Source organism: Apteryx mantelli, chromosome 3, assembly GCF_036417845.1.
Source record: "Apteryx mantelli isolate bAptMan1 chromosome 3, bAptMan1.hap1, whole genome shotgun sequence".
NCBI lineage: Eukaryota > Metazoa > Chordata > Aves > Apterygiformes > Apterygidae > Apteryx > Apteryx mantelli.
Window position 1 is genome coordinate 64,284,140 of NC_089980.1, and position 26,490 is coordinate 64,310,629.

General features: G+C 39.1%; 1 protein-coding gene across 7 annotated transcripts in view; it reads right to left on the reverse strand.

The window, feature by feature from the left end:
* The window catches only part of SHPRH (SNF2 histone linker PHD RING helicase), a 63,981-nt gene extending 42,632 nt beyond the window's left edge, over positions 1-21,349 (reverse strand). For 5 of the 7 annotated variants that reach the window (XR_010883735.1, XR_010883734.1, XM_067293539.1 and 2 more), the window contains exons 1-11: positions 20,709-20,942; positions 19,213-19,882; positions 18,650-18,779; positions 11,431-11,649; positions 10,982-11,060; positions 10,018-10,168; positions 8,064-8,169; positions 7,242-7,498; positions 6,130-6,819; positions 2,679-2,930; positions 1,833-1,911 (exon numbers count right to left, since the gene is read on the reverse strand). Coding sequence is in view for 5 of the 7 variants with exons in the window: in XM_067293539.1 (XP_067149640.1) it covers positions 1,833-1,911; positions 2,679-2,930; positions 6,130-6,819; positions 7,242-7,498; positions 8,064-8,169; positions 10,018-10,168; positions 10,982-11,060; positions 11,431-11,649; positions 18,650-18,779; positions 19,213-19,854 (2,605 nt within the window). In the remaining 2 variants the exon portion in view is untranslated. Of the gene's footprint in view, positions 1-1,832; positions 1,912-2,678; positions 2,931-6,129; positions 6,820-7,241; positions 7,499-8,063; positions 8,170-10,017; positions 10,169-10,981; positions 11,061-11,430; positions 11,650-18,649; positions 18,780-19,212; positions 19,883-20,708; positions 20,943-21,309 lie in introns of those variants that run through there. The other 2 variants (XM_067293537.1, XM_067293538.1) reach the window with 2 other exon arrangements.
* Positions 21,350-26,490: the final 5,141 nt, after the last annotated feature.

A 26,490-nucleotide genomic window follows, 5' to 3' on the forward strand; every position in this document is an offset into this window, starting at 1 on the left:
CGTATGGTTAGCCTAGTATGCCAGGTTGTTGTAAAATGATATTGCTCAGTATCACTGCTTTGCAGCCTGCTGTGTGCCAACTGTCTATTGCTCACCATCCTAAAAGTGGCTGCAATTCAGAAGTGTTTCACCTCTCTATTAAGGCAGAAGAAATTAACAAAAATCCCTTATCTTTTATTGTTTTCTTACTAGCTGAGAGAATACAGCTCGCTAATTCTGCCCAATTCAGAAGCCCACCATTCTTCAGGGACAAAATTTAAAGGACACAGCTAACTTTAAGCTTGTACCTAAAACTCACTGCAAAACCTGAAAAACTACAAAAGCACATGCTTAAGTGCTGCATGTGGATGGTGCAAAAATAGATAGTAACATATGATGGTATCCTCAAGTTCTTAAAGATCCAGCAGCCTAAATTCTTTTTCTGTTAGTTTTATGGTGATTTTGGCATTCAGCTGAGAGTTATAAGACATACGCCACACACATCACAGCCCCGAGGGAAGGCAAGTCCTGAGAATTTTTTCTATGAAGGAAGCAAAAGTTTCTGCAGAGGTCCTATCCCACTTCATTACAGCAGCTGAGGTACAGACAAACTAGTCAGTGGTTCCTTTGTCCCCTATGTGAAGGGGACTGCCTCTGTATAGCCTGAGAGCCTGACCAATGTGTATTACTGACAATATAACATTTCAGATGTGTGCGTTAAATCAGCACTATCACAGGTAAGGACTTGAACAAGTTAATCATGACATCAACTCAATCACTTCTTTCCATAGTGTTTGCTTTACTGACTATGTATTCTGACAGCTATTATATGTAATTATAAATCCATCCTCAATTCCATAAGGGTTTAATCCACAATATTGACTTTTATAATGATTTGGTATCTGAACAACAGTTCACAAATGTACATAGATTCATCCATTTTCAAAACTATTGCCTCAATGTTGCCCTTTCCTTCTTCCTATCAGTCTGAAACAGAGTCTACAGAAAACAGAGTACCTCACAGAAAAGACAAGATAACTGAAATCTACTTACATAGATCCCCCTACTCCACACCACCATCTCAATTCATCAAGTCCTCAAATAAGGATTCATAACAGTTTCATAAAGCTTTAATATGATTTCTAGGATTGATAATCATGGTTGGTCATGGAAATTGATGGCCACAGTAGTTCTTACAAGGCTATGCAAGATAACATCACTTCTGTATTTGATATTTAGAAGGTTTCTGTAAACAGAGCAGACTGTCATAAGCTGCAAGAGAGAGGGTTAATATTTTCCCACTCTGCTGTGGAAAACCAAAGGACAGATTTGAGTCAGCTGTTTAACATAGACCTTCTCCACTCCCACAAGCATTTGCTTAATTCAGATAGAAGATTTCAGCTCTGCAGTTTTAATATCAATACATTTATTGATGACTTTGTCTTCAAAGCAAAACAAAGTGCTAGTAATTTGCAGTCCTGTATGTACATCATCTTCAGCTGGGAGATGTAGGGCACTAAATAAGCTATACTAACATCACTCAAGGAAACTCTGCTAGGTTTTAAGAATAATGTAGTTAACATTTTGTATTAAAGTTTAAAATAGCACTGAAGACAGACTATCTTTTAGAATGGACTTACACTGCATTTACCTGGCATCAAAGTAGGAGTAATAAAATAACCCATTATATTTTACTAAATTTTTCTACTTCTTAAAAGCCCAACTGAATGCAGTCCACAGTATTTTAACAATGCTGTAACCTAAGTTAGCAAACATTTTAACTGCTCCAAAACCACTCCCTAATTATCAGCACCAAGGAAAACCCACAGATGCCACTGCTACACAAAGCTCACCTTCTAATCCTCGCTGCACAGGAGTGCCACTGACACACCAGCGATTGATTCCACTTAAACGGAGTGCCATTTCAGCAGCCTAGCAAAAGAAGATAGAACCAACAGTAGGAAAATGAAAACAAAAGATAGAGCGGAACACACTCTAAAAACACGTTGATCATACTTTTAAAAAGTCTTAACATCTTTTCAGTATAAAAGAGTAACAGACCTATAAGCAGTACTTTTGCAATCTATTATAAATATGTGTATAAATAAAGTTATTGAGCTTTCTTGAAGGCAGCTGAAAGCTGCTAAAAACCATATCCACCTTCAAATAGATCTGCAAAAAAAGCACACATAACTTAAATAAATAGCTTTTTTGACTTCCTGTTTTGGGCAAAAAAATGGACAAACACTAATTAAAATAATCTCTCTCTGCAGACTGTTGACTTAGAGCTTCCAGAGACATTGCTGACTATTTTAGCTTCTAGACCCAAAGGACATATGTATGCCTCTGAACCGTGTCACTGAACAGGCTAGTGTCTTGTTTGAAACTATCAAACACAATATAAAACATGATGACCCACTTACTTGAACTGTCAATACAGATTATGATAAGTTTTTTTTGAGCTGAATCTATTTCAGCCTGCCAAAATTCCAACAGGAGAAACATGTAATAGTAAATATCTCCAAGGGAAAATAAACTGTTAGTCACTTCTAAAGAAAAAGCTACAAGGACAAATTACCTGAGTACATTCAATGTTAAGAGGAGAAAAAAAAAATAGCAATTCTATCTTTTTTATTATTTACAATAAGCTTGTCAAAAGCTGTTCAAGTTAAACAAACACATGACTGGGAATAGCATACCTTTGCAGTAGTGCATTCAACCATCTGTGCTTCATCAAGACAGATTCTCCACCACTCCACTGCTACTAAGGGGCTGGGGATGGCCATGTACCGCTTCTGGTTCCTGAAACGGCGCCCATCTTCACTGTTACTGTGGGGTATGTCTACATAGTTCAGTTCAGTGCGGAGAACATCATATGTGGTGATGACTACCTCCTGCTCTGCCAACATGTGTGGCTGCAAAAAGCCATGCTTCTTCACACCTTGATATACCTAAATAGATATATATGCAATAGCACAACAGCTAAGAATGAACGTGAGAAACACTAATATGAAGTGCAAAAATTTCAAGACAGCTTGATATGGAACATGCTTTCAAAAGTGCTCCTAATACAATATGAAATCATTCATAAAACCTGCATTCATACAGTAATACACTGGGAAATCCAAATAAGTAACATAGTTAATAAATGCAATAGATACTGATGTAAAATTTATGTATGTATTTAAACCTATACAAAATGTCAAATACTGATTTTTTTTCTCCTCTGAAGAAAAGAGGGCTTCAGTATTTGCTACAAGTTATTTGCTACAGAATACTTAATCTTGCATACACCTATTGTAAAGTTGTAATGGGCAACATTACAGAAGTCAGCATTACATGTCCTTTACACACTTTTATTGCACGTGTTACTTTTTTTCCTCCTAAGAATTTCATCAAAAATTATGCAAGGACAGGAGTATGTAGCAAAATATTTAAAAACTAACACATTAACCAGATTATCATTTTTATCTGCAATCTAGTAAGAAATGATCCACATACACCAACAGAATACATACACCTCTCAATGATATTCATTGCAATATCAGAAGTATTTTTCTTATCTCTCTCCTCACTCTAAGCATAATGGAAACATACAGTAGTTTAATATTAAAAAATTTACAAGTTAAACTAAACATTTTACTATATTTCCCCGTGTTAGCATTCGGTATCTAAATAAAACAGAGCTAATATGAGTTTCAACTAAAACTTGTTAAAAGTTCAAATAACGTGTGATGCAGGCACAATTTAACCAATAAAATATGTTGAAAAGGGAGCATTTTGCCACTTCTAGGATTTTTAGCTATTAAGAACAATTGCTACCAGAGCAATATACCAATCACATCTTTTTTTCTCTTCTCATAGAAACTTATTTCCCTTGCTCCCAAATTTACCTTTGGAACCAGCTTCAAAACTACAGGCATCCTATTGCTTACTTCAAAAGTTTTATCACTGGCTACTTCTTATCATTCATCTAGATCTGCATATGAATACCAATATTAAAATGGATAAGATTTCTTTCTAAAAAGATTGGGATATTCATGTATCTGTCCAAAGAAATCCATATTCCAGTCTCATCTTCAAACACCTGGTATCTTTTTTCTATTCTTCTCTCATTCTGTGATTTTCTGCTCTATTACATGAACACTCTAGATTTTTGTAGATAAGAAGGACCATCATGGTTACAAACACTTGTTTTTATCATTTAAGAAAATCACAGCATCTTAATTCTGAATCACTCAAAGTGTCACAAACTTTAATGTTCACTTACGTCAAGAAAAAGTAGTTAAAAATATCAGAATTAAGGTGACCAGAATTAATTGATTCTTTACCCCTTCATCAACACAATTTCATTGCTAACTCCACTGTTACAGCACCCTTCCTCCACTCATCTCCTTGCTTTACATTTCTGACTATGGCAATGTAATGTTTTTGTCAACTGAAAGAAACATTTACAGAAAATTCCTGTTCAGCCCTAGAATGTGTGACAACAGAGCACATGCAATCAGGTTAATGCACAAGAGCTGGGAGGGCAGGGAGAGAAGGAAAGCATGCTCACTGAAGCAACTGAAAAAATAGCTGTTGAAGTCTAATGATCTCTTCCAAGCATTTGTGAACAGATTTTCTGGAGGTTTATAACTTGGCCAAGTTTTGGTTGTTATCACAGCAGCACAAAAAGACAACCTGCTACAAAGCAAGCTCTACTGAAATTCCTTGTTTTAAAACATAAAAGCATTAGAATCTCTCATGGGTTATAAGCAGTTGAAAGAATAAAAAGCACGCTCACATGCAAAACCTGTTAACATAGGAAATTGATTCTCTGAAATGTCTAAACTATTTTCATTTCAACTTTACAGAAAAGAATTTTCATTTGAAACAGCACTGATGCCAGTCTGGATGGCTTACAGTTGGCAGTTAAAAGAAAATGAAAACAGTGTCTTAGACTGGAAAGTGTCACACAGTCTAAAGTACTGACATCAGTATTTAAGCTATTTTACTGTTATCATGTAAATTTATTTCTGACAGTTTTCAAAGCTGGTATAAAACTTGGATGAGGTCCTACGAAAACAGTGCAAGTTTTACACATTTGTTAGCTGTTCCACTGAAGCTAGCGAGATTACTAACACAAATGCTTAACAGGGAACCTGGGATTCATTTATATATTGTACTTCCATGCAAGACAGCAGAAGATATCAGATATACCCCTGGATGCAAAGACTCCTCTCTTTGTTCACCTACTACTACTGCTGCTATTTACTCAAAACATATGCAACCTACAATTTATGAATCTTGGAGCACTTTACCCTTACTACGCTCCTTCCTTCCCAAAGGTAAAAAGGACAAGACTTGAGTACATTATTAATAAAAGACAACGGCCACCCTTGATTACTGTGATAATAACTATAAGGCTATATTACAATTTTTGAAATATTTACTGTATTTATAATTAAATTCAATTTAGTGACAGAGCTGTTCAGAATCAAGTAAGAGGACAATATGAGGTCTCCAGATAAGCAACATTCTGATAAACACAGCAGATGTTATGGAGACAACATCCAAGTTTTTATAATGTTATTTTCAGTCAACAGCAAGGCCTAACACTTCTTTTGTAAAGCCTGAGAACAAGAAATTCAGAAGTACACTCTTTATCTACTTAAACATTCATTTTATCTAGAAAGAAATGAAAAGCAACTGTGAGGAAGCTGCTCACACACAGATGAGCAGAGACATTTGATACTGCTTAAGTATCTGTAAGTTAGGCTTTCCTAAGCTTCTTAACAATCTTTTTGGAGGAAAGACACACACAGCTTTACCTGTCAGAAATCATGTTTTGCTGCTACTGCTCAAAATATGTTCCTATTTGATAAAGATATCTAGTCCCCTGTATTGTCTCTTGATAAGCTCATAAAAACAAACAAACAAAAACAAAAAAACCCCACCACACTGAAGAATTAAACTCAGATAGTCTTTTGGGGAAACAAATGAACACGTGGCTCCAAAGCATAGGTGCTGGTCTACTAGTCAGAAATGTGGAATTCTGTAACAGTAGACAAAAAGGCCTCAGAACTTTATGTGATACAAAGAGACTCAGACAGGAAGCCCTGAGCCTTACAGAATAATTAGACAGAATATGAAGCGATATAATCATACCAGAACTCGAAGAGAAGATGATCTCACATGCCTGTTGATCTCATCTACCCACTGATGACAAATAGAACTCGGAGAAATTATCAGAGTTGCTCCTGTGGAAACAGGTTTCATTGCTACAAGGCAATGGGGACAGTAAAATGGCTTGATCTTCAAATTTTCCTCTTTGTAGTTTACACACTCTGCATGCTGCCATAAATAACACTTCAAGCATTGCACACGGGCTTTATAGTCAACCAACCCAAGCTCACCACAGATGCATTCAAAACGATATTCAGAGGTGTTAAATGGAAATACAGAACTGGTATGTTGTACACTACTGCCAGGATGTTCTTGGGAATCTGAGGACTGGTCCTTTCGAATGTCCTGTTGGACATCAGCTGTACTTTTAGAAACATCAAAGTCAGGATGACTGCTAGTATCACCGGAAACAAGGAGGTTACCATGCAAATCAGAAGACTTTGTGCCCCCAGCTTCTTGCTGAACATTATTCTCTTTTACAGAGTTGTCATGATCTGCTTCTGATTTCCTGTTACTTTTGCTAGTTGTACAATAATCATGTTCTGTGGTGATATCCGCCCGTAAAGGGGTCTTAAGAACATTTTCAGACGCAACATCACTATTTCTTGATTCTTTGATTTGAGTTTTAGCATCAGTCAAGTACTTCTGAATCCTTGCTGAAGTCTTTGCTATCTACAAAACAAAATTAACCAAGATAGTCAGACTTCCCCCTCGCCTTTTTTGGAAAGGAAGTATAAACACCTCAAGACATAAACATTTTATACAATTTTTGGTTTAGGTATTTAGTTAATGTTTGCCAGTGTTTAAAAGACCACTTCACTGTAAGATCAAAACATCTGCCAGCCCCTGCAGCAGTATTTTAAAAGATTTATGACAGAGAGAGTTAATGTTTTAGCCCAAGATTTGACCTCCTTTTGTCATATTCTGCTGTGTGAAGTTCAAAGCAAATGCTGAAGTTCTCTTGTTTTCTGTAAGTAAGCCAGTATCACTAAACCAGCATGCACAGACAACACAGCTGGTAGTAACACGCATTTGGCAGAAATAAGATCCGCTTTTGCAACACACTTAGAAGTAGCTATTGAAACAAATTTTACCTGCTCTTTGGTTCTTTCTCGCCTCTTCTGTTCCTTGTAATTCTTTCCCAGCTTGAAAGAACCAGCCAGACCATGGCCTTTGACTTGTTCTACTACTTGTTCTGCAATTAGTTTTTCCAGAGTTCTTTTGAGAAGCCGTCTATTTCTCTGTACGTCATACCTATATATAGCACTGATATACTTAAATATTGCAATAATGGAAGCTCCTTTCTTCACATTCATTTCCTTTACAGCTGCTAGTATCATCACTCGTAAGCCTATATGTAGAACAACAACAAAATCCACAGCTCAGATCTAATGAAAGTTACTTTGGAGAAAGCATATTAAAGGATCTCTAAACATAAGCACTGCCTGTCTTCACCAAAAAAACTGCAAAAAAAGTACAGCCAGCAGTTTTGACAATATTCTACTTTAGCAAGTCCTACAAATCACTACAACACACTGTTTTTCAGTGAAAAATAACAACAGAAATAAGTCACTCAATTCTCTTACTGAAGTTTATACAAATACAGTATATTTCAGCTTGACAAAAATCTTTCTTACAAAATGACTTTCAATTACATAGAACCCTGTAGCACAAGTACTGGGTTGGTGACTTCACTTTTAAAACTGATCACCTGTTCCCAGCATGGAGTCCTACATTCTTGTGCTCATCTTTGATGCAGGGCCATCATAGTGGTTAGCAAAAGAATCATTCCATTCTGTGGAAGTAAGGCACAGCCTTGAACTCAGTCAGTGGTCAATATAAGCCTTATGTAAGTACAGTTTGTTGGATCTCAGATGAAAGCAAAATATAAAACAAAAGTTCTTCAAAACACTTACTGGGATATTGTATTTTTTCCTTCAATTTAAGCTCCAATTTCTTTGTTTTTTTCTTTTTATTTCCTTCTAAAGGCTGAGGTGGAACAAAGAAGTTCACAAGTTTACCCTAGTGCAGACAACATTAAACAGTGTTAGAAGTTCACATCTCTTCATTGTGATTCTGAAGTTCTTTATTAATCTTTTCACATTTGAAAATAAGCATGAACTGCTACAGAAGTGTGCAATCTAATTATAAAAAAAGCACTAAGAAAAAAAACAGCATTTTACATTCTGAAGAAGCCAGTAACTCACTGACTTGAGTTTTGTAGGACATGTTGCCTAGATAGCTCATTTTTGGGGTACAAAATGATACCTATACAGTTGAGTTTCTTGATCAGTGGTGTTCAGCACTCTACACTGACAACAGAAAGGGAAGAGTGGCCTGGATCTTCCACTACTTCAAAATTCAGCTGCAGCAATCTATAGTTTTAAGTGATGGAGGTTACTGATGGGGGGCTGGGGAAGAATTTACATGTAGTTAGAAAGACAACAGGAGGTAAGTAACATACGATGAAAAGCTCCAATTAGTTGTATAATAAACTAGTTTTTCTTTTTAGGGATTTCCCCCCAAAAACATTTACTCTGTTATTAGTCATTCAGAAGCAGTGATCTAATTTAGAGATGTATACTCAAGAACCTGGATATAAAATTAAAAAAAACCCAAACCAAATCTGAAACAAATCATCCAATGCCAACAATTCTATCATTAACTGTTTTATAAAAGTATCCACTGACATGTCACTCTGCCCTGTCCAACAGGTTGATTGGCAGATGTCTTAAAAAGTAACCTTCCACTGAAGTTACAGACACTGTCTGAGCCCATGGTGAGTTGAAATACCTGGAGTAACTATGATACTACAGGTCTTACACAAGACAAGAGTCATCCAGAAAGTCCGATTTGGAATAAACCACTCTTTTTTCAGCACATGCTACAAAGACAAGATATTTATATTTAAAGACAAAAAAATACAGATGAAGAGAGGCCTTCTGGATCAGTGGATTAGTGCCCTTCAGTCACAAGCAATGTCGTATTATCCTGTTCATAAACATACGAAAATATTAGCCAAGATGTCTGTCCCAACTATTCCTGTCATGAAACAGTTGTGAAATTCTTGGTCCCTAGTTTCTGTTACCAGTATTGACCTGCTGAGGCATTTAAGAATCTTTTTCTCTCTTTGAGAATTGGGTCTTTTTAGTTGATAAAATTATGAGCAAGTAGGGGATCATTATGAACAGATGTACAATTGAACAGACTGCCAAGAATTTAAAAGAGCGGATCACACAGAAGTTATGAGAATCTAGTTAAAGGTAGAGATTCCCTCCCTCTGAAGAAACCACAGTATTTTGGTCTTAGAGAAATGTGAATGTGCTGAGTTTTCACAGGATGTGTGAGGAAGAAAGTGAAGAGAGCAAGATGGAAAACTGTTGTTAAATACATGCTAAACAAGCCAATAAACAAACACATTTATAACATGAAATAAATGGTGAGTAGAAACCCCTATTCAGAGTAATCTTCCCTATTTTAGTATAGAAGGTTTGTCTAATGGATGTTTGATACTCTCCAACAACATGAGGTGAAGGGGGAGAACAATTTCCAACACAATAGACTAAATCATAGATTTATACACTCCTGGTGGGTGTGTAAACTACCAACAGCCTATTGACAGTGTAGCTGCCTCCCAGCCCCATATATCAGTGGTAAACAATATCGGTTGCTACTCATGTATATCATTCCACTATTTATGCGACCAAATATCACACACCAGAAAGCAGAAACTTTCATTGTAATTTAATCCATCTTAAATTCTAGACTTTTATAAAACAGAGAGCAATAAACTCAACAGAAGAAATACATTTCACTATTTTCCTATGAAGAGTACTTTCTTCATACTAAATCTTACCCTAGTTTTCTTACCTCAGGTAAGGTCAGAACATCCTGTTTAACGTCTTGTCGGGTATGCGTCAGAATAAGAGCCAACACCTCTACTGTTTTCCCAAGACCCATCTCATCTGCCAAAATACCTCCAGGCCACTGAGGTCCAGCAATTGGATATTCACGGATAATACTAGAATTCAAGTAAAATCGCAAATCAAAATCAGTGACTGTAGAACGGTGTGACAGAGTAGCACGTGTTCAGGGACACAGCTGCAGCAAGGCAAAGCTTGTAGGGAAAGGCAGTGTCTTTGATATCAGCTGAGCTTGACAAAAACTAGCAAGCTTTTTGTGTGTATAATCCTGATTTGAAGAGGAATGTGTATGCCAGCAAGTTTTTGGGTCTCTTCCCCTCTTAACAAGCCTTTGCTTGCTAATCTTCAGCTATCATAGCTGCAACATTAGTCTCTGAAAGACAAATACATATTTATATTCCCGTGTTAAAGATCTGAAAGTTATATGTTTGTTAAAAATAGGGAAAAAATTAAAAAGCAAATCAGCAATCAAAAGATTCTATTCTAACCAAATTCATGAGACAACTGAAGCAAAACTAGTGCATGCAACTACCCAGTATTCACAAAAAAATGCCTCCTTTGTTTAGCTTTTAAAAACCTTGGAACAAAAGGTCAAAGCTGCCAATGATCTAATTTAAAAAGAATGTTAATCTTAAAAACAAAAATTTGCATTAATTAATAAAAATTAATAAAAAAGCTTTAAGAATTTTATCTTCAATTTAAGATTTACTTATTTACCTCTGCATTACATACTCCAGTTTCGCTTTCTGCCAAGTCAAATATATCACTTTTCAAATTCTCTAGTTGCTAACTGAAAAGCTACAACTATTGATTATTTTATATTCTTCAGGTAAAAGCTAAAAGCTGCTAGTAAGGTTTCACAAAGCACAACTTTGAGGTGTTCTCAGAAAGAGATAACCACAGAAACCTACCAGCCAGTAAATGGATTATAGTAGATTTTTGCTCCATCTGGAGTGATGACCTCTCGCCATAAGAAGTGCAGTGCATTTTCTACAGAGAAAGAGGTCATATTATTATGAGGTTTCTCTATAAACAGTACAATACTCAGAATTGCTCAACCTTACTGTGACATTTAGAGAGAAAAAAACAAAACAAAACAACAAAACAAACACACAAAAAACCCAGACCTCTACCTCCATAGCGCTTCATGACTAACAAGCTAGCTCATCTGCTGGTCAAAGTACATTTAATTTATCATTTACTTACCAAACAACTTTTACAAAACGAGTAATGAAATGATTAACAAAGTTTCTAAATAAATAGCAAGAAAGTGTTACTACTGACAATGCAATGACACTTTCTTTTCAATTCTGAATAGTATTTTAATTAGGATATAAGTTTTCCAGACCCATGTACTTGCCACTGCTAGGAGTGCTTATGAAGTTCTCCCGGTGAAGCATCCAATTTACAGCCTCACTTTGGTAGGGCCTCAGAATAGGAATTAACGCAGGATGCTGCACATCCTCTCTCAGTAATTGGATGTCCTGCTGATGTGTACGCCTTACAAAGTCATAAAGCTCTTCAATATTTTGTCGCTCTAATTCCATGTCAGATTCTTCGTCATCTTCATCCAGCACATCTGCATACGCCAAGTTATATAAAATACATAATCTTAATCACTGCACCTGACATGGCTAGCAGCAGTAAGCAACAGTGAGTACTACTTCCTAAATGTTAACGTTAACATGATATGGACATCAGAGATGTACACAATCACTAAAGCTCTTCCTTTAGAATTTAGGGATAGAATGAAGAGATCTTATTTATTTAATAAAGATCTCTGCTAAACATTTCCAGCTGCTACAGCATTACAAATAACTCTCATTCTAGATTTAAATGTTAACATGGGTTTATCTTCTTATAGAAGGGAAAAACACAGTGGGTTGTCAAGTACTTGTACATTCTTCACAAAATAAAGCCTTTCTGGATAAAAGATATGTTAAAAGACAGAGATTCTCTTTAGTGAGTTTCATATTAATTTTAAATTATCCATCTGAATGATAAAATTGTAGCAATACGATCTCACTGAATTCTCATGACTTGCATCACTGCAAAAATTCAGTCAAGACATATTAGAAATTATAATTTCATCTCAACAGAAGCATGTACATTCTTAGATGCTTAGGGCAAAAGGCCTTGTGCATGTATATTTTGAACATAATCTGTATATATCTGCATACATAGAATTTAATCACTCTAGAACAAAAATTCATGAAAAATTCCAGGCTCAACTTTTTAACAAATTGAAGGAAGATGAGGCAACAAAAGACTCGGAGGACAAGTTTTAACAGTATTTTAGGTCTCTAATGAAAATCATGGGTACCAATAAAAATGTTTTTTGTACGTACTTAGGAATAGTTGTACAATATTACAGTTCAAAGAATATTAACCCTAGCTAGTAGTGTAGAAAGAATCACTTTGCAGCATTTTTCCCCAAAAATACAATTTAGAAGCAATTTAAGGCTGGTGGATTCAGCACAAGGCAACTTTAAGGCATACTTAAAAGTATAAGATCATATTAAAAGTGTGATGCCTCTCACTAAAAAAGAAATATACCTGGCACAAACACCAGAGAACTTAATTTTAAAAATAAGAATTTTGGACTTCTATTAGGACTCTTTCACAGAGAGAAAAAGCATACTTTTAGTTCAAATGAATGGTAAAAGTGACAAACGGTTTCCAAAAGAAAGAGCATGATACGATGGAAGGAAGGAGTGTTCAAGAGAGTTGGTTAATATTCAAACATCACCTCCTCCAGGCTCAAGAGCGGTGCATCCCTATGAGTAGGAAGTCGAGCAAAGGAGGCAGGAGACCTGCATGGATGAGCAAGGAGCTCCTGGCAAAACTCAACCAGAAGAAGGAAGTCTACAGAAAGTGGAAAGGGGGACAGGCCACTTGGGAGGAATATAGGAATGTTGTCAGAGTATGCAGGGATGCGACGAGGAAGGCTAAGGCCCGTTTGGAATTAAATCTGGCTAGAGATGTCAAGGACAACAAGAAGGGCTTCTTCAAATACATCAGCAGCAAGAGGAAGACTAGGGAAAATGTGGGCCCTTTGCTGAATGGGGTGGGTGTCCTGGTGACGAAGGATGCAGAGAAGGCAGAGTTACTGAATGCCTTCTTTGCTTCAGTCTTTACTGGTCAGGCCAGCCCTCAGGAACCCCAGACCCTGGTGGCAAGAGAGAAAGTCTGGAGAGAGGAAGACTTTCCCTTGGTGGAGGAGGAGTGGGTTAGAGATCATTTAAGCAAACTTGACACCCACAAATCCATGGGCCCTGATGGGATGCACCCACGAGTGCTGAGGGAGCTGGCGGACATTATTGCTAAGCCACTCTCCATCATCTTTGAAAGGTCATGGAGAACAGGAGAGGTGCCCGAGGACTGGAAGAAAGCCAATGTCACCCCAGTCTTTAAAAAGGGCAAGAAGGAGGACCCAGGGAACTACAGGCCAGTCAGCCTCACCTCCATCCCTGGAAAGGTGATGGAGCAGCTCATCCTGGAAGCCATCTCCACGCATGTGGAGGAAAAGAAGGTGATCAGGAGTAGTCAGCATGGCTTCACCAAGGGGAAATCATGCCTAACCAATCTGATAGCCTTCTATGATGGAATGACTGGCTGGGTAGATGAGGGGAGAGCAGTGGATGTTGTCTACCTAGACTTCAGCAAGGCTTTTGACACTGTCTCCCATAGCATCCTCATAGGGAAGCTCAGGAAGTGTGGGTTAGATGAGTGGACAGTGAGGTGGATTGAGAACTGGCTGAATGGCAGAGCTCAGAGAGTTGTGCTCAGTGGCACAGAGTCTAGTTGGAGGCCTGTAGCTAGCGGTGTCCCCCAGGGGTCAGTCCTGGGTCCAGTCTTGTTCAACTTCTTCATCAATGACCTGGATGAAGGCACAGAGTGCACCCTCAGCAAGTTTGCTGACGATACAAAACTGGGAGGAGTGGCCGATACGCCAGAGGGCTGTGCTGCCATTCAAAGAGACTTGGACAGGCTGGAGAGGTGGGCAGAGAGGAACCTCATGAAATTCAACAAAGGGAAGTGCAGGGTCCTGCACCTGGGGAGGAATAACCCCATGCAGCAGTACAGGTTGGGGGTTGACCTGCTGGAAAGCAGCTCTGCTGAGAAGGACCTGGGAGTGCTGGTGGACACCAAGTTAAGTATGAGGCAGCAATGTGCCCTTGTGGCCAAGAAGGCCAATGGTATCCTGGGCTGCATCAGAAAGAGTGTTGCCAGCAGGTCGAGGGAGGTGATTCTCCCCCTCTACTCAGCCCTGGTGAGGCCACATCTGGAGTACTGCGTCCAGTTCTGGGCTCCCCAGTACAAGAGGGATGTGGCACTACTGGAGCAAGTCCAGCGAAGGGCCACAAAGATGATTAGGGGACTGGAGCATCTCTCTTATGAGGAAAGGCTGAGAGAGCTGGGCCTGTTTAGCTTGGAGAAGAGAAGGCTGAGAGGAGATCTTATCAATGTGTACAAGTATCTGAAGGGAGGGTGTCGAGAGGATGGGGCCAGACTCTTTTCAGTGGTGACGAGCGACAGGACGCGAGGCAATGGGCACAAACTGAAACACAGACACTTCCATCTTAACATGAGGAAAAACTTTTTCACTGTGAGGGTGACAGAGCACTGGAACAGGTTGCCCCGAGAGGTGGTGGAGTCTCCTTCTCTGGAGATATTCAAAATGCGCCTGGATGCAATCCTGTGCAATGTGCTCTAGGTGACCCTGCTTGAGCAGGGGGGTTGGACTAGATGATCTCCAGAGGTCCCTTCCAACCTCAGTGATTCTGTGATTCTGTGATTCTGTGATGTGCCTATATATGACAGGCATCAATGCCCTCCCTAATACTTTTAAGTCAATGGACCAATTTTAATACATTTCACAGGGGGCAGAGAATTCTGAAAGACAATAAGTTCCTATAAATTCAAGAGAATAGGTAACTAGATATCTAACACCTCTAAGGCAAATAAGGCAACCGGAGTGCATGTCATGTTATTAATGCCCAACCAAGGTAAAATCACCAACTAGAGCATGCAGCTTTGGATATCACAAAAGCCATTCAAAGGGATCCACTCACATAGATTCTTCACTTCACGGAAACTACAGAGAAATTACAGTATTTGTGGAGTATAATTCTGACCAACTAAGCTGATCAGCAATGACATCTGTGGTTACACTCGGTGAAGTAACAGTTTAAGTCTCACATTTCAGAGCACAAAAAATTGACTTATATATAAATTAAGCCTATCCGGAATTTTATGGGGGAACAAAGACAAGAAATGTGCTTTGATGTTTTTTATACAATTGGATATGTTCTGTCCACACCTTTTTTGCTTTGTTCATACCCTCATTTCAAATATTTTTTTCTGATTAAATAGCTTTAAGTACCACAGAGAATTTTAAATGGACGCTAAGGAAGTTAATCTCTCTCCCAGGTGCTTACCAATAGTGAATATTTAATTACATTTTTGAAACTGTTGAAAGCATAATTCAATTATAAAGCTTTCATCACTGTATTTTTCACCTTTCAGAAACAGATGGTATTATACCATCTAAAATTCAATTGCTCTGATGTTGCGTTTCAGAAGCAAGTATTCTAATTAGTTCTTTTAATGACTGAATGAAAGCTGTTATTGCATCTGTAGTACGACCTTTTAGTTTCATTTGTAGGGTAGTTTGCAGGTTGTTTTAACATTGAATATACCTTTAGGTTGAATACAAAAACACGTCAATAAAAAAGTAATCTTTTCCCTCTTTATTCTAGATAATGGAAAACCTGTTGGTTTACATTTTGAATTAAAAATGCAATACAAAGATTAAAAACCTCTTCTTAAGAATTTCTTCTTCTTCTAAGTTTTTCAGATTAAGAGGAGGCTAGCTGGATTTATAAACAATTTAGGCTTGTATGTTCACTGAAGCAACAAGAAGTGGCATGAAATACTACGCAGCAGATACAGGATACAAGCAATTATAAAAACAGGTACTTGCAATAACGAAAGAAATCTCTATAACCAGATTTCTCAAAAAAAGTGGTTAATTCTATAATTAATGCTCAAAAATACATGAAGCTTCTTACATATTAAATATTTTTTCTTATCAACTCTTCTACAGATTTTAAGAAGTACTGCTCAATAAGGCATCTATCCTATGTTTGCTGTAACACGAGAGAGTATCCCTATGCCATAAAGGCTCGAAATCAGGAAGAAGGACATCAATGACATGAATACACTGAAGAAAACATTATATATATATTTATATATTTCATATACATACTTACATATATATATATATATATATATGAAATGTAGGGATAATGAGAGAGTGTCCCTCATTTGTGTAATCCTTAAGACTTTGATCATGAATGGAGAGAAGTAGAAACCCTCATCTCTGAAATTTGTGTAATACAGAATTAATTCGATATGGCTATCTACAAACCAAAGTTTGCAGTTTTACAAAAGTTTGAAGTAATTCTGTTTAAAAACAGATCAAATCTAAACAGACTGAACTTCTAAATTTGGAAATGATGTTTCTTAACAGGAAAGAATTCATTGTTAAAGAAACAAGGCTATAGCTATCTTAATTATTTTAAGTTATATCAGAACACATATGCTGAAAAACTATAAAAAAAAAATTTACCTGGTTTCACAATGCGTAAGCACCTCCCCTTCCCTCCCAAACCTTCTCCATTTCTGTGATATGCTTTATTCCTGAATATGGAGCTTAGATGAACACATACTGTGGATTTATACAGTGGCTTAATGTTCCTGTTTTGCTCTCTAGTACTTTCAGGATAATCCTTTACCTTTGATTTGGTTGGAGTGACACTAAGCACTAAGTTGATGCTCTTCCTGAACTCTAACAATCCCAATTGTAATGGTTAGCAAAGAGTCCATCATTTTTTTCTAATGTGAAATCAGGATTTCCTTCTCCTTCTGTATCACTTTATATTTATCTGTATCAAATATATACTGAACCTCCATTTTATTGCCTAGTCATTCAGCAAGGTCTGTTTGCAAGTTTTCAGTTCTCCTTCATCTTTATTATGCTGAATAATACAGTGAAATTTGCTGATGATATCACTTCACTACTCACTGTATTTCCCATGGCATTAAGAATATATTAGGCAGCACATGTCTTTGTAGGACTTCACTGGTGATCTCCATTCACATGGATAACTATTTCTACTCTCCATATCCTGTATTTTACTTAGTCATTTACCTATGCTAGTACTTTCTTCTATTTGGCAACACAGTTGCTTTATGAACCTGAGCTGACAGACCTTGTTGAGTGACTTCTGAAAAGGCAGGGGGGACATATCAACCCAATCACCCAGGCCTACATTTCTGTTCCAGCAAGTTTGTGGGGCATATCTTCCTTTTCAAAAGCTATGTTTGCTCTTCACCAGTAAGTTAAATTTAACCATGTAGTCCATAAATTCTATTCTTCAGTGTACTCGGGACAGATGCCATAAGTTCCAGTAAAAGAATATTTTGTATCTCAAAATGTAAAATGAACAGTAACACAATCTCTTTCCTAAACTCTTCCACAGTGAGAAAAATATGCAAAAAACTATTTCCTGCTACAGCAGGACTGTATTTTAGCATTCTTTTACACATCTTAGTCATCTGTCAAGTCTGTGGATTCTTTTGAAGATACTCTGCTTCTTATGCGTTTATGATAACATGTTTTTCCTAATGCATTTGAAACTTTATTATTCATTTTTATATCTTAAAATATTTGTTCTTCAGACTTCTTTTGGACTTGCTTTATTGTGCTTTTACACTGCCAAGTTTTATGGTGCTTTCTATTATTTCAGTCAGACTACTCTCTAGCTTTTTGAAGGGTAAGTGCAATAGGTTCCTTTCCTAGATATTTAGTTATACTGGCCTTCTGTTGGTATTTCTCAAGCCTTTTCTGATAGTTGCACGTTTGCTCTGAACAATGCCTGCTGCAAAGACTCTACTGTTAGCTGCTCCTTTTTGCTTCTTTTTAGCAGGTTTCCTCATTTTTATACAATTCTGCTTTTTGAAATAAAGTACAATTACAGGGTGTCTGTGTTAGGGGGCAGGAGGTTAGGCTTGTTTTCCCATGCAAAAATGCTGAAACCCAATATGTTATAGTCATTGTTACTGAACAACTTTGCAAATAAGATTTCAGATCAATTCTACACTCAGGACCAAAAGCAAGGGTTGTTTTTTTTTTTTTTTTTTTTTTTTGAGTTCCCTAATCCATCACACAGTAAAGTGGTCACTGATCATGCCTAAAAATAGAGTTTGCATCATTGCTGAGTATAATTTGGCAAACAATCTTCAATTCCAAAATAAAGACAAGGTATGTAATTATCACATGTAAGGAAAATTATCACATGTAATTAGATGCTAATTAAGTTATGGTCAAATTACTGATCAGATATTAATATGGTCAGAATTACCTAAAAATATTACTTAAAAATACAGTTACTCTGGATGGCAGGAACAACTTACCTTTCTTCCTTATACTTGAAACTACTTGAAGAGAAAACAAAGCACAACAAAGCAAAAACTGACATGTTATTCATCAGCATTCAACTGAATCACATTACCTGGAATTATAAAACTATAGAACTTTTCCATGAGTTTTTGAATCAGCTGATTAGCTTTTTTGGGTCTTCCACCTCCATCACTGAGAAACTCTGGTTTGCTTAATCCAGTTTCCAGAAGGTGAATTCCAACCTGTGAAGTGTTTGTAGAGTTAATTATTTAATTAATTTATTAAAGTGCCGAGAATACTATAAACAGAAAAGTATGAAAATGAATAGTGGTTTTATACCAAAAACACCATAATCACCAAGTTTTGAAAATTAGCAGATACAGATATACTAAATCTACTAAAATCACTGTACAGAACATCCAGTATGTTGCAGGTAAAAGCTTCTTTGATTCCTTCTAGTAATGCATCAGTAACAGTGCAACAGTAAAAGGTCTTTGTTTAGAAAAAATACACACTGAAAGCATTTGCACAGTTATGTAGACACAATATTTTTCATCATTTCATAAAAATGCATGGTCGCTGCCAGACTTTGCTGTTCACAGAAATTATAATTCATATAAAAAATGAGAACTTTTTAAATACATAGCAAAGAGAATAAAATATATGAACCAATACCTTTAAAGTTTGAGCCTCTCTTGGTCTCTGATAAAGTCCAATTATTTTTTTCTTCTGCAGCCATCTCAAGCCTTCCAATATTTCACCACCTAAAGATGGTTCCACCAAAATACTTCGTTCATAAGCACCCAAGTATTCTTTTGTTTCATTATTGTTCTCTTCTTCACTTCTTGCATGAACACAGATCTGCAGCTGATCATCAGAGTCTCCTCTCATCAAAGTAAAACTCCTTTCATGGAATTCCTCAGTTAGACTTTGCTCAGGAGGAAGATGAAGAGCAAGTTCTCCCAGCAAAACTTTCCAGGAAGCATCCTCACGGTATGGCAAGACTATAATATTTAGCTGTACTGATACAGGAGTCAAGGTGGAGCACGAGTCTTCCTCAACATTAGTTGTCAAAAATGTAACAGATTTTGAACCACTGTGCTCTTTTTGAATGAGATCTTCATCAACACTATCATCATTTATAACAACGAAGGACACTGAGGAAGTGCCTGGACCTGGAAGGCTGTCCTCATCAGTCATATCATCATCTAATGTTATCACCTCATTTCTCCGGTCTTCATGCATATTCCAGCAGAGCTGTTTCTTCTTCTCCTCATCTACTTTTGATGGAGGTGCATGTTTTCGACGACTACTCATTTTGTCCTTTCTCAACAGTATTCCCAGTCTGTGTGAGATGAACTCATATTAGGCAATGATAAATATTGCAAAAATTAAATACTCACATTGAAATTTTACTGTGCAGTCACTGCTGAACTTGCAAAATTTTCAGACAGAGCCATATATGCTAAGAAATCTACATGCTCAGTAGCCACTTAGTTTTACAGAGCAATTTCTGTCTCAATGCCAAAACATTACACAAAGCTAGGCATGGAGCATTTGCCTCAGACTGTATTTTACCATTTTGTCAGATGGCTACAGATTGAGATCAGCAGGAATGCTGCATTTCATAGCTCTTACTCAGAGCAGTTCTCCTGTTTCTGAGCACTTCAGAGGTGAGTGCTTTAACTATTGGTCTCTAGTGCCAGCCTGACCCTACAAAAATGTGAGTTTTTACAGAAGTGAAACAACTCCAGCAGAGAGATTAATAGACAATCTGCATCTGGGTACTAACAGCTCAAATGGAGTCATGTCAGGTCCACAGTGTGGATTCAGAGTTTTTGTACATTTCTTGTAGTTTTTTTAAAAATGTTTTTTCTTAAGCTGTATGATTAGCTGAACTAATTATAGTTCATCTAATACATAAAAAAAATATGTAAATTGCACTTAACCCAAAATTTAAAAAAACCTCCTTCTACTAATCAGGTCTGCATGTGCAGAGAATACAACTCCTAACGTATAAACGAGATGGACGCGCTCTATTCAATTAGATTCAAAACGCCACGGCCACAATCGTGCCTACTGCGTAAAGCAACAACGCTGCAAACAGCAGCAAGTGACAAAGCCTGCGCTGGCCTGGAGACCACCACAGCGCACTCGGACGCTAACCTTACCTTCCGGGCCGTGCAGCAGAGGCTCCTCAGCGGGGAAGAGCCGGCACACACCGAGCAGGACGGCGCTCCGCCGCGCCTGCGCTCCCGCTCTCGCTCTGCAGCCAGGGCTCGCTTCCCCCAACACGGAAAGTTACTCGAAACTTGGGAAAGACACCCAAGCGGGGGATTAAGTTTACTTTCCAGGAATCAGTATTTTCTCTCCCGGGACTCCGTGACGCGGGGGTACCGGGGACGTCAGGCACCCCACGTTTTGCCCACCCGCCCGCCGCTGTTGTCGCCGCCGCCCCGCGCCGCCGCCGTTACCACAGGCCCCGCGGGGCGCGCAGAGGCAAGGGCCGAGAGCGCGCCGGGAGCCAGGCCCAGGGCCCGTAGGGCGACCCCGCGGCCGCCCGGGGAAGGCCGCCCCGCCGCGCTGCGCTACAGCCAGCGGGTCACAGGGCGAGCACTGCGGGGCGGCGGCGGGGCTCGCTGCCCATCGCCCTCGCGAGTCCGTCGGGCCGGGCCCGCCCCGCCGCGGGTCCCCGGAGCCCGGAGAAGGGGTGGGGGGGTTGCAGAGCCGCCGCCAACCGCCGCTGCGGGGGGCTCCCCTCCCCCAACGTACCTGGGTGACTCGGCGGCGCGCGCCCCCGCGGCTCCCTCCCTCCCCGCCCAGGACCGGCCGTCACGTGACGCCCGCGGAGCAGCGCCCGGGGGGGGGGGGGGGCACACGACCCCGCCGCCAAGAGCAAAGGGGAAAGGGGCCTCGCGCTGGGGGTGGGGGGGGGAGAGGAGGGAAGGAGGGCACGCGGGTGCGCGCGCACCCGGCCCGGCCGGCCGGCGCCCAATTGGGTCTGAGTAAGATGACAGTTCCTCCCCGACCCCACGCCAGCGGAAAGGGGAACATGAGGGCGAAGTGCGGCGCATGCGCAGAAACGCCCGCGACGCCGCTGCGGGGCAAAGGGGGCGGAGACAAGCGGCTGTCTGCCCTCACTGGGGCGGGGCTGAAGGAGGAGCGGGAGCGAGGCGCTGGCGGCTGCGGAGGCGTTGGCGTTAGCGGCGTGCGCATGCGCACGGGCCCACCGCCCAGGGGGTGGGACGGGTTCGTGTGAGGACTTGCGGAGTCTCGGTGTTTAGCCCGGTTTTTACGAAAACGTTTTAACACAAGCCTGCTGTTTCGGGAGAGGGAATGCGCTAGGTTATAGCCATGAAGAATGGGGCTAAAAAAATCCACACATTTCGTTTTTGACGCTGTTCATTTGTTTTCCAGAGATAGTCATAAAGGGTAGTGGAAAAATCCCATTTTGGGGGAAAATAATGACAAATTTTTGCACGAGTACTCACACCAGAAGTATTTGTATCGTTGCTTTACAAGCTCTTTCACTTTTAGAAACCATCAAGGAGCAGAGGAGATACCATATTATTTCAAAAACCAATCACAGACTGAAAAAAATGAATTGGAGAAATGATTTCCTCAAAGTAGCAGTGATGATGGAAGTTTTGAGGCAATCCTTGAGCTGAAATATATTTTCAAATAGAAAAAGAAGGCTATTAAACTGTGTAATAAAAATTATTTTAAAAAGCAGGTGCATGGGCAATTTTCTCTGTAAAAAAGCAAAAATAGTCCAATGAATTGTTGACTGCAATTATCACTTGAATAGAAACTATGAAAACATTTATGTAATCTTGTGAAAGGGGCAGATCCATCCTTAGGAACTTAGAGAAACGGCTGTAAATACACAAATCAGAAAACTTTTTAGAATAAGAAGGTGACTTTTTTTTTTTCTTCTAGCAACTGTTTAGAACATTTGTTCATGTTATGCCATGCTAGTTTGATCTTTTTAATTCACAATGCTTAGTTTGCTATGTGACCATTTGACATTCCTGTGTTAAAATTATCTTAAAAACTGTCACTCAATCCTGTTGCAAAACTGTAAATTACTGCAGAACAAAAGCTAAAAGATAAGACTTTAATGTACATTGATAACTGGAATAATAATAAGAGGGGAGCTGAAGAGTGAACACGTCCTATGAGGAGCAACAGCTAAAAATGTGTCTATACTGTTGTATAAGTTCTGCTTTATGCCAGAGCGCAGCTCTCCTTACCATCCCGTGCTGCCCATTAGCTCACACTTGAGCTCATCCTGTGCTGAAGTACACAGCTCACTTCTTATTGAAAGTCATAGATCCCCAGACATTAATAAAGCTGTTTTCTGATTACTATCTTTAGTATTACATTTGATGGCAATGATGGATCCTTATAGGTAGTCCTTTAGGCTATATCAGTATGGCCTCTATCAGGCATGCCCCTGAATAAGGGGGAGCAGTTCCTTGTCAAGTGGCCAAGCAGAGTCTAGCTTGTGTCCAAGGCCTTCTCAAAGAAGCTACTCCCATTCTGCATTTCAGCAGAACTGATCTTCAGCTTGAGAGGTATCCTGTAACCTTTTATGTCCATCTTTGCTTTGCTCATGTCTGTAATGACCTCTGCACACTCTATATAAAGGCACAAGCCTGACATACCTCTTCAGCCTCTCTTCACGGCAATTGCTACAGCCAGACAGTGTGCTGTTACTGTTACTAGTATATCTGGGGAAGCTTAGTGTCAGAGGCCCCTCTTCAGGGCCATCCAAACTCAGAATAAGAAGACAAATGATCCACAATGGGCTAGGTAAAGTCTATATACCTCAGGTTAGAGAATGAAGACAAGAGGGATTGTTCCAGCTGACAGACTTCTCTTTTTCTTCCCATTTCACATTATCAGTATACCCAGACTTGTTCATCAAGTGGAGGAGGCAGAGCAGCATGATGCTGGTGGGACTCCTTCATTCTCACAGATTCAGGTGATCAACAGTGGGTGCAGAGCACTTGCACAAGGAGCCCCACTTTTGAGGTCCCACATGGGGGAGCCTACACTGCTCTAGACTTATGGCAGGCATACTTTTATCTCAGCAACCATAAGGGAGTTCTTCTCCTCTGGTTGCTCTGACTCCTACCAGTGGAGTGCGCCAGTTCGGGATGCAAAAATCTGATATTCATAATACGCAAGGTGAACCTGTGCATCATCCCTTTATAGTGAGCTGCTTACCTACGCACGTAGTTGAATGCTGGGATGTGAGAGTGAAATGTATTAGCTTCACAAATTCCTAGATAAGCGCATAACTTGAACAACTCACTATTTTACTGTTTAAGTCAACAGCTAAATCCCAACAGGCACATCCAGAAATAAAAGACCTCTGCAAACAAAAGGAAGGGTCTTCTAACATGATCTTTTCGTCAGGACAAAACCAGAAAGCCTCCCAAGGCAACTCCAAACCATGAGCAATGAGCATTGTGATGTCCTACTTCATTATGTGTCTGAAAAGTCTACTTAAACATGATGGATCTACCCTGACAACAACTAGTATTTTTACTGTTCAGAATTTTAAGTCTCCAGAAAAGCTCTTTGTGAGAGTGAAAATTCTGAACTTCTGAAGGAGCTCTGAACTTTTTGCACAGGCTCTACTTCTGCATCTAGAAGCTGATGAATCATTCGGAGAATAAATTTTCCCATTCTCCTTCAAAATGAAAAACCCACTACAGATGTGTCAGCTCTAGCAGTAACTACTTTACATCTCAAACCAGTGGAACAAACTTCCCTGGGAACTGAGGACCATCAAAACTTTTCCCTCTGAAAGTGCAAGGAACATATCTTTGATTCTCATTACTCTAATACAAATATGTGGCAGCACAAAAACAGACTGAAACAACTAAAACAAAAAATTACACCGCATATTCTCCTATGGGAAAAAAATGTCAGAAAAAAACACATGACAGATGGTAGTCAGATCACTCACCCATTATTAGAAACTGCTCAAACAGCATACAGTATAAGAATCCATGTAGAAATGGCAGACTACACTTCATGCTTCAGCAAGCTTTGTTCACAGGCTAAAGGCTGTGAATCTCTGAGAAGTTTTCGTCTGTCAGTGTTCTGTGTTTCTATATTATGCATGTCTTCTGTTTAATGATTTCCTACAGCTGCTCTCCAGGGTTTGGATTTGTGCTTTCTTTGGTGGTGATGGCATTTTTTAAGGCTTTCAATACAAAGCACTGGTGAAAGTGAACTCCATTTATTTTCTCACCTGGATATCATCATAAAAATTAGTAAGCAATAAAGGAACCTTTCTACTTTCACAAGAAGGAGAAAATACAATGGCACCAAGAGGGTGTGTGTTCTGCATCATGCTTTCTGTCTGAGCCTCTTGTTTTCTCCCTCTCCCATTCTGTAGCAAATATCTTCTTCAGTTCTCAGGATAAATGAGCTTTATTTTGAAATAGGGGTCAAGAGCAGGTGGAAGAATGCCCATTTCTATTCAGCAGCTAATGACTAAGGATCCTAGTGATTAGTACCTACTAATTTCTCTCCTGTTCTAAAAAACTGGAGTGCTTGAAAGAAGATAATTGCCATTTAATTTAATGAAATAGGAAGGAACGGTATAAAGGGAAGAGAATATAACATAAAAAGTGATCGTGTGGGTTTTTTGACCACACTTGTGAACATAGGCTCTCTTGTTTATGGATGCAGATTCCCCTTTGCTCACAATAGCAACTCTTAAATCCCAGGGAGAGTAAGCGAATAAAAGCAGGAGACATGCTGCTCTGCAAAGGGTTTCTTTTTTGAGGGAGGATGGAGGAGAGAGAGAATAGCAGTCAACGTATGAAATTTTAAAGCCCTTCCCACCAACATTTTAATTGCAAAAGCAAGTAGAAATTTTCTGAAGAAAGTCAGAACTGTGTTTGTCTCATGATTGGTTCTAGTGGCAGGATGTGTTAGTGGTTACAACAAGAGAATAAAACTGAGGGAAACTGGACTATATTCACTGCTCTACAATCATTGTACATTATGTTGAACAGCTACCTAAGTATCTACGTGCCTCAGCAAACTAGGCAGAACACCACTCAGTATGTAAAGATCTTTGCATTCCAGAGATAAATCTATTTGTATTAGTAAAATCATTGTCAATAATCTGTGCCTTGGTGGAAAATTATGTCGATAGGTTTAACTCTCCCCAGCTTCTTTAGTGTTGGAGTTGTAAAGTAATTTAGCTGTGATAATGGGACTTTCAAAGTGTTTGTCATATAATTGCTACCATCCACAGTGCAATACTGCTTTAGGCAAGAGAGTAGAAGATTTCAATATTTCTCAGAGAGCTACAAAGAGCAGAATACTTTTCTGTGCCAAAAGCAATCATGTAAATCAGTGGGCTAACTCCCCAGCATGCACAGAATAATATGATATAGCCACAGGATTCTAGGCCTCTTTTTTTCCCACTTCTTCAGGGCTTCAGTTCTGTTTCTTCAAAATAGTAAAGTTCAATATATCACTAATGCACTTCTATCTCTCACCGCAGCATCTCCTGGAGGAATCTACCTACACCCCATGGAATAACACTCTTCAGGCCATCTGTCTCAAATCACGTGTATACAGAATTCTTACACACCCTTGTCCATCTGCCACTCAGCTAAACTACGTGCTGATTTTGTGAAAACCAGGTGATATACCTGACCTCAAGACTGACTGTAGCAGCTGATCAGCCACTGGTGGGAGTTAAGCCCATCTCCCTTTTTCCAAGAGAAGAGGACAGTTAAAAAGATATCTAAATATAGAGCAGAAAAAAAAAAAAAATCATGTCATTGCATCTAGGACATCATCTACAGTTACTATCTCAGATTTGGACTCCAGTTCCTGAAGTTATTTAAATATATACCTAAATAAGGCATTTTCATTGCTTTAGTATTCCTTTTATGAACACTTGTTTTTTTACTT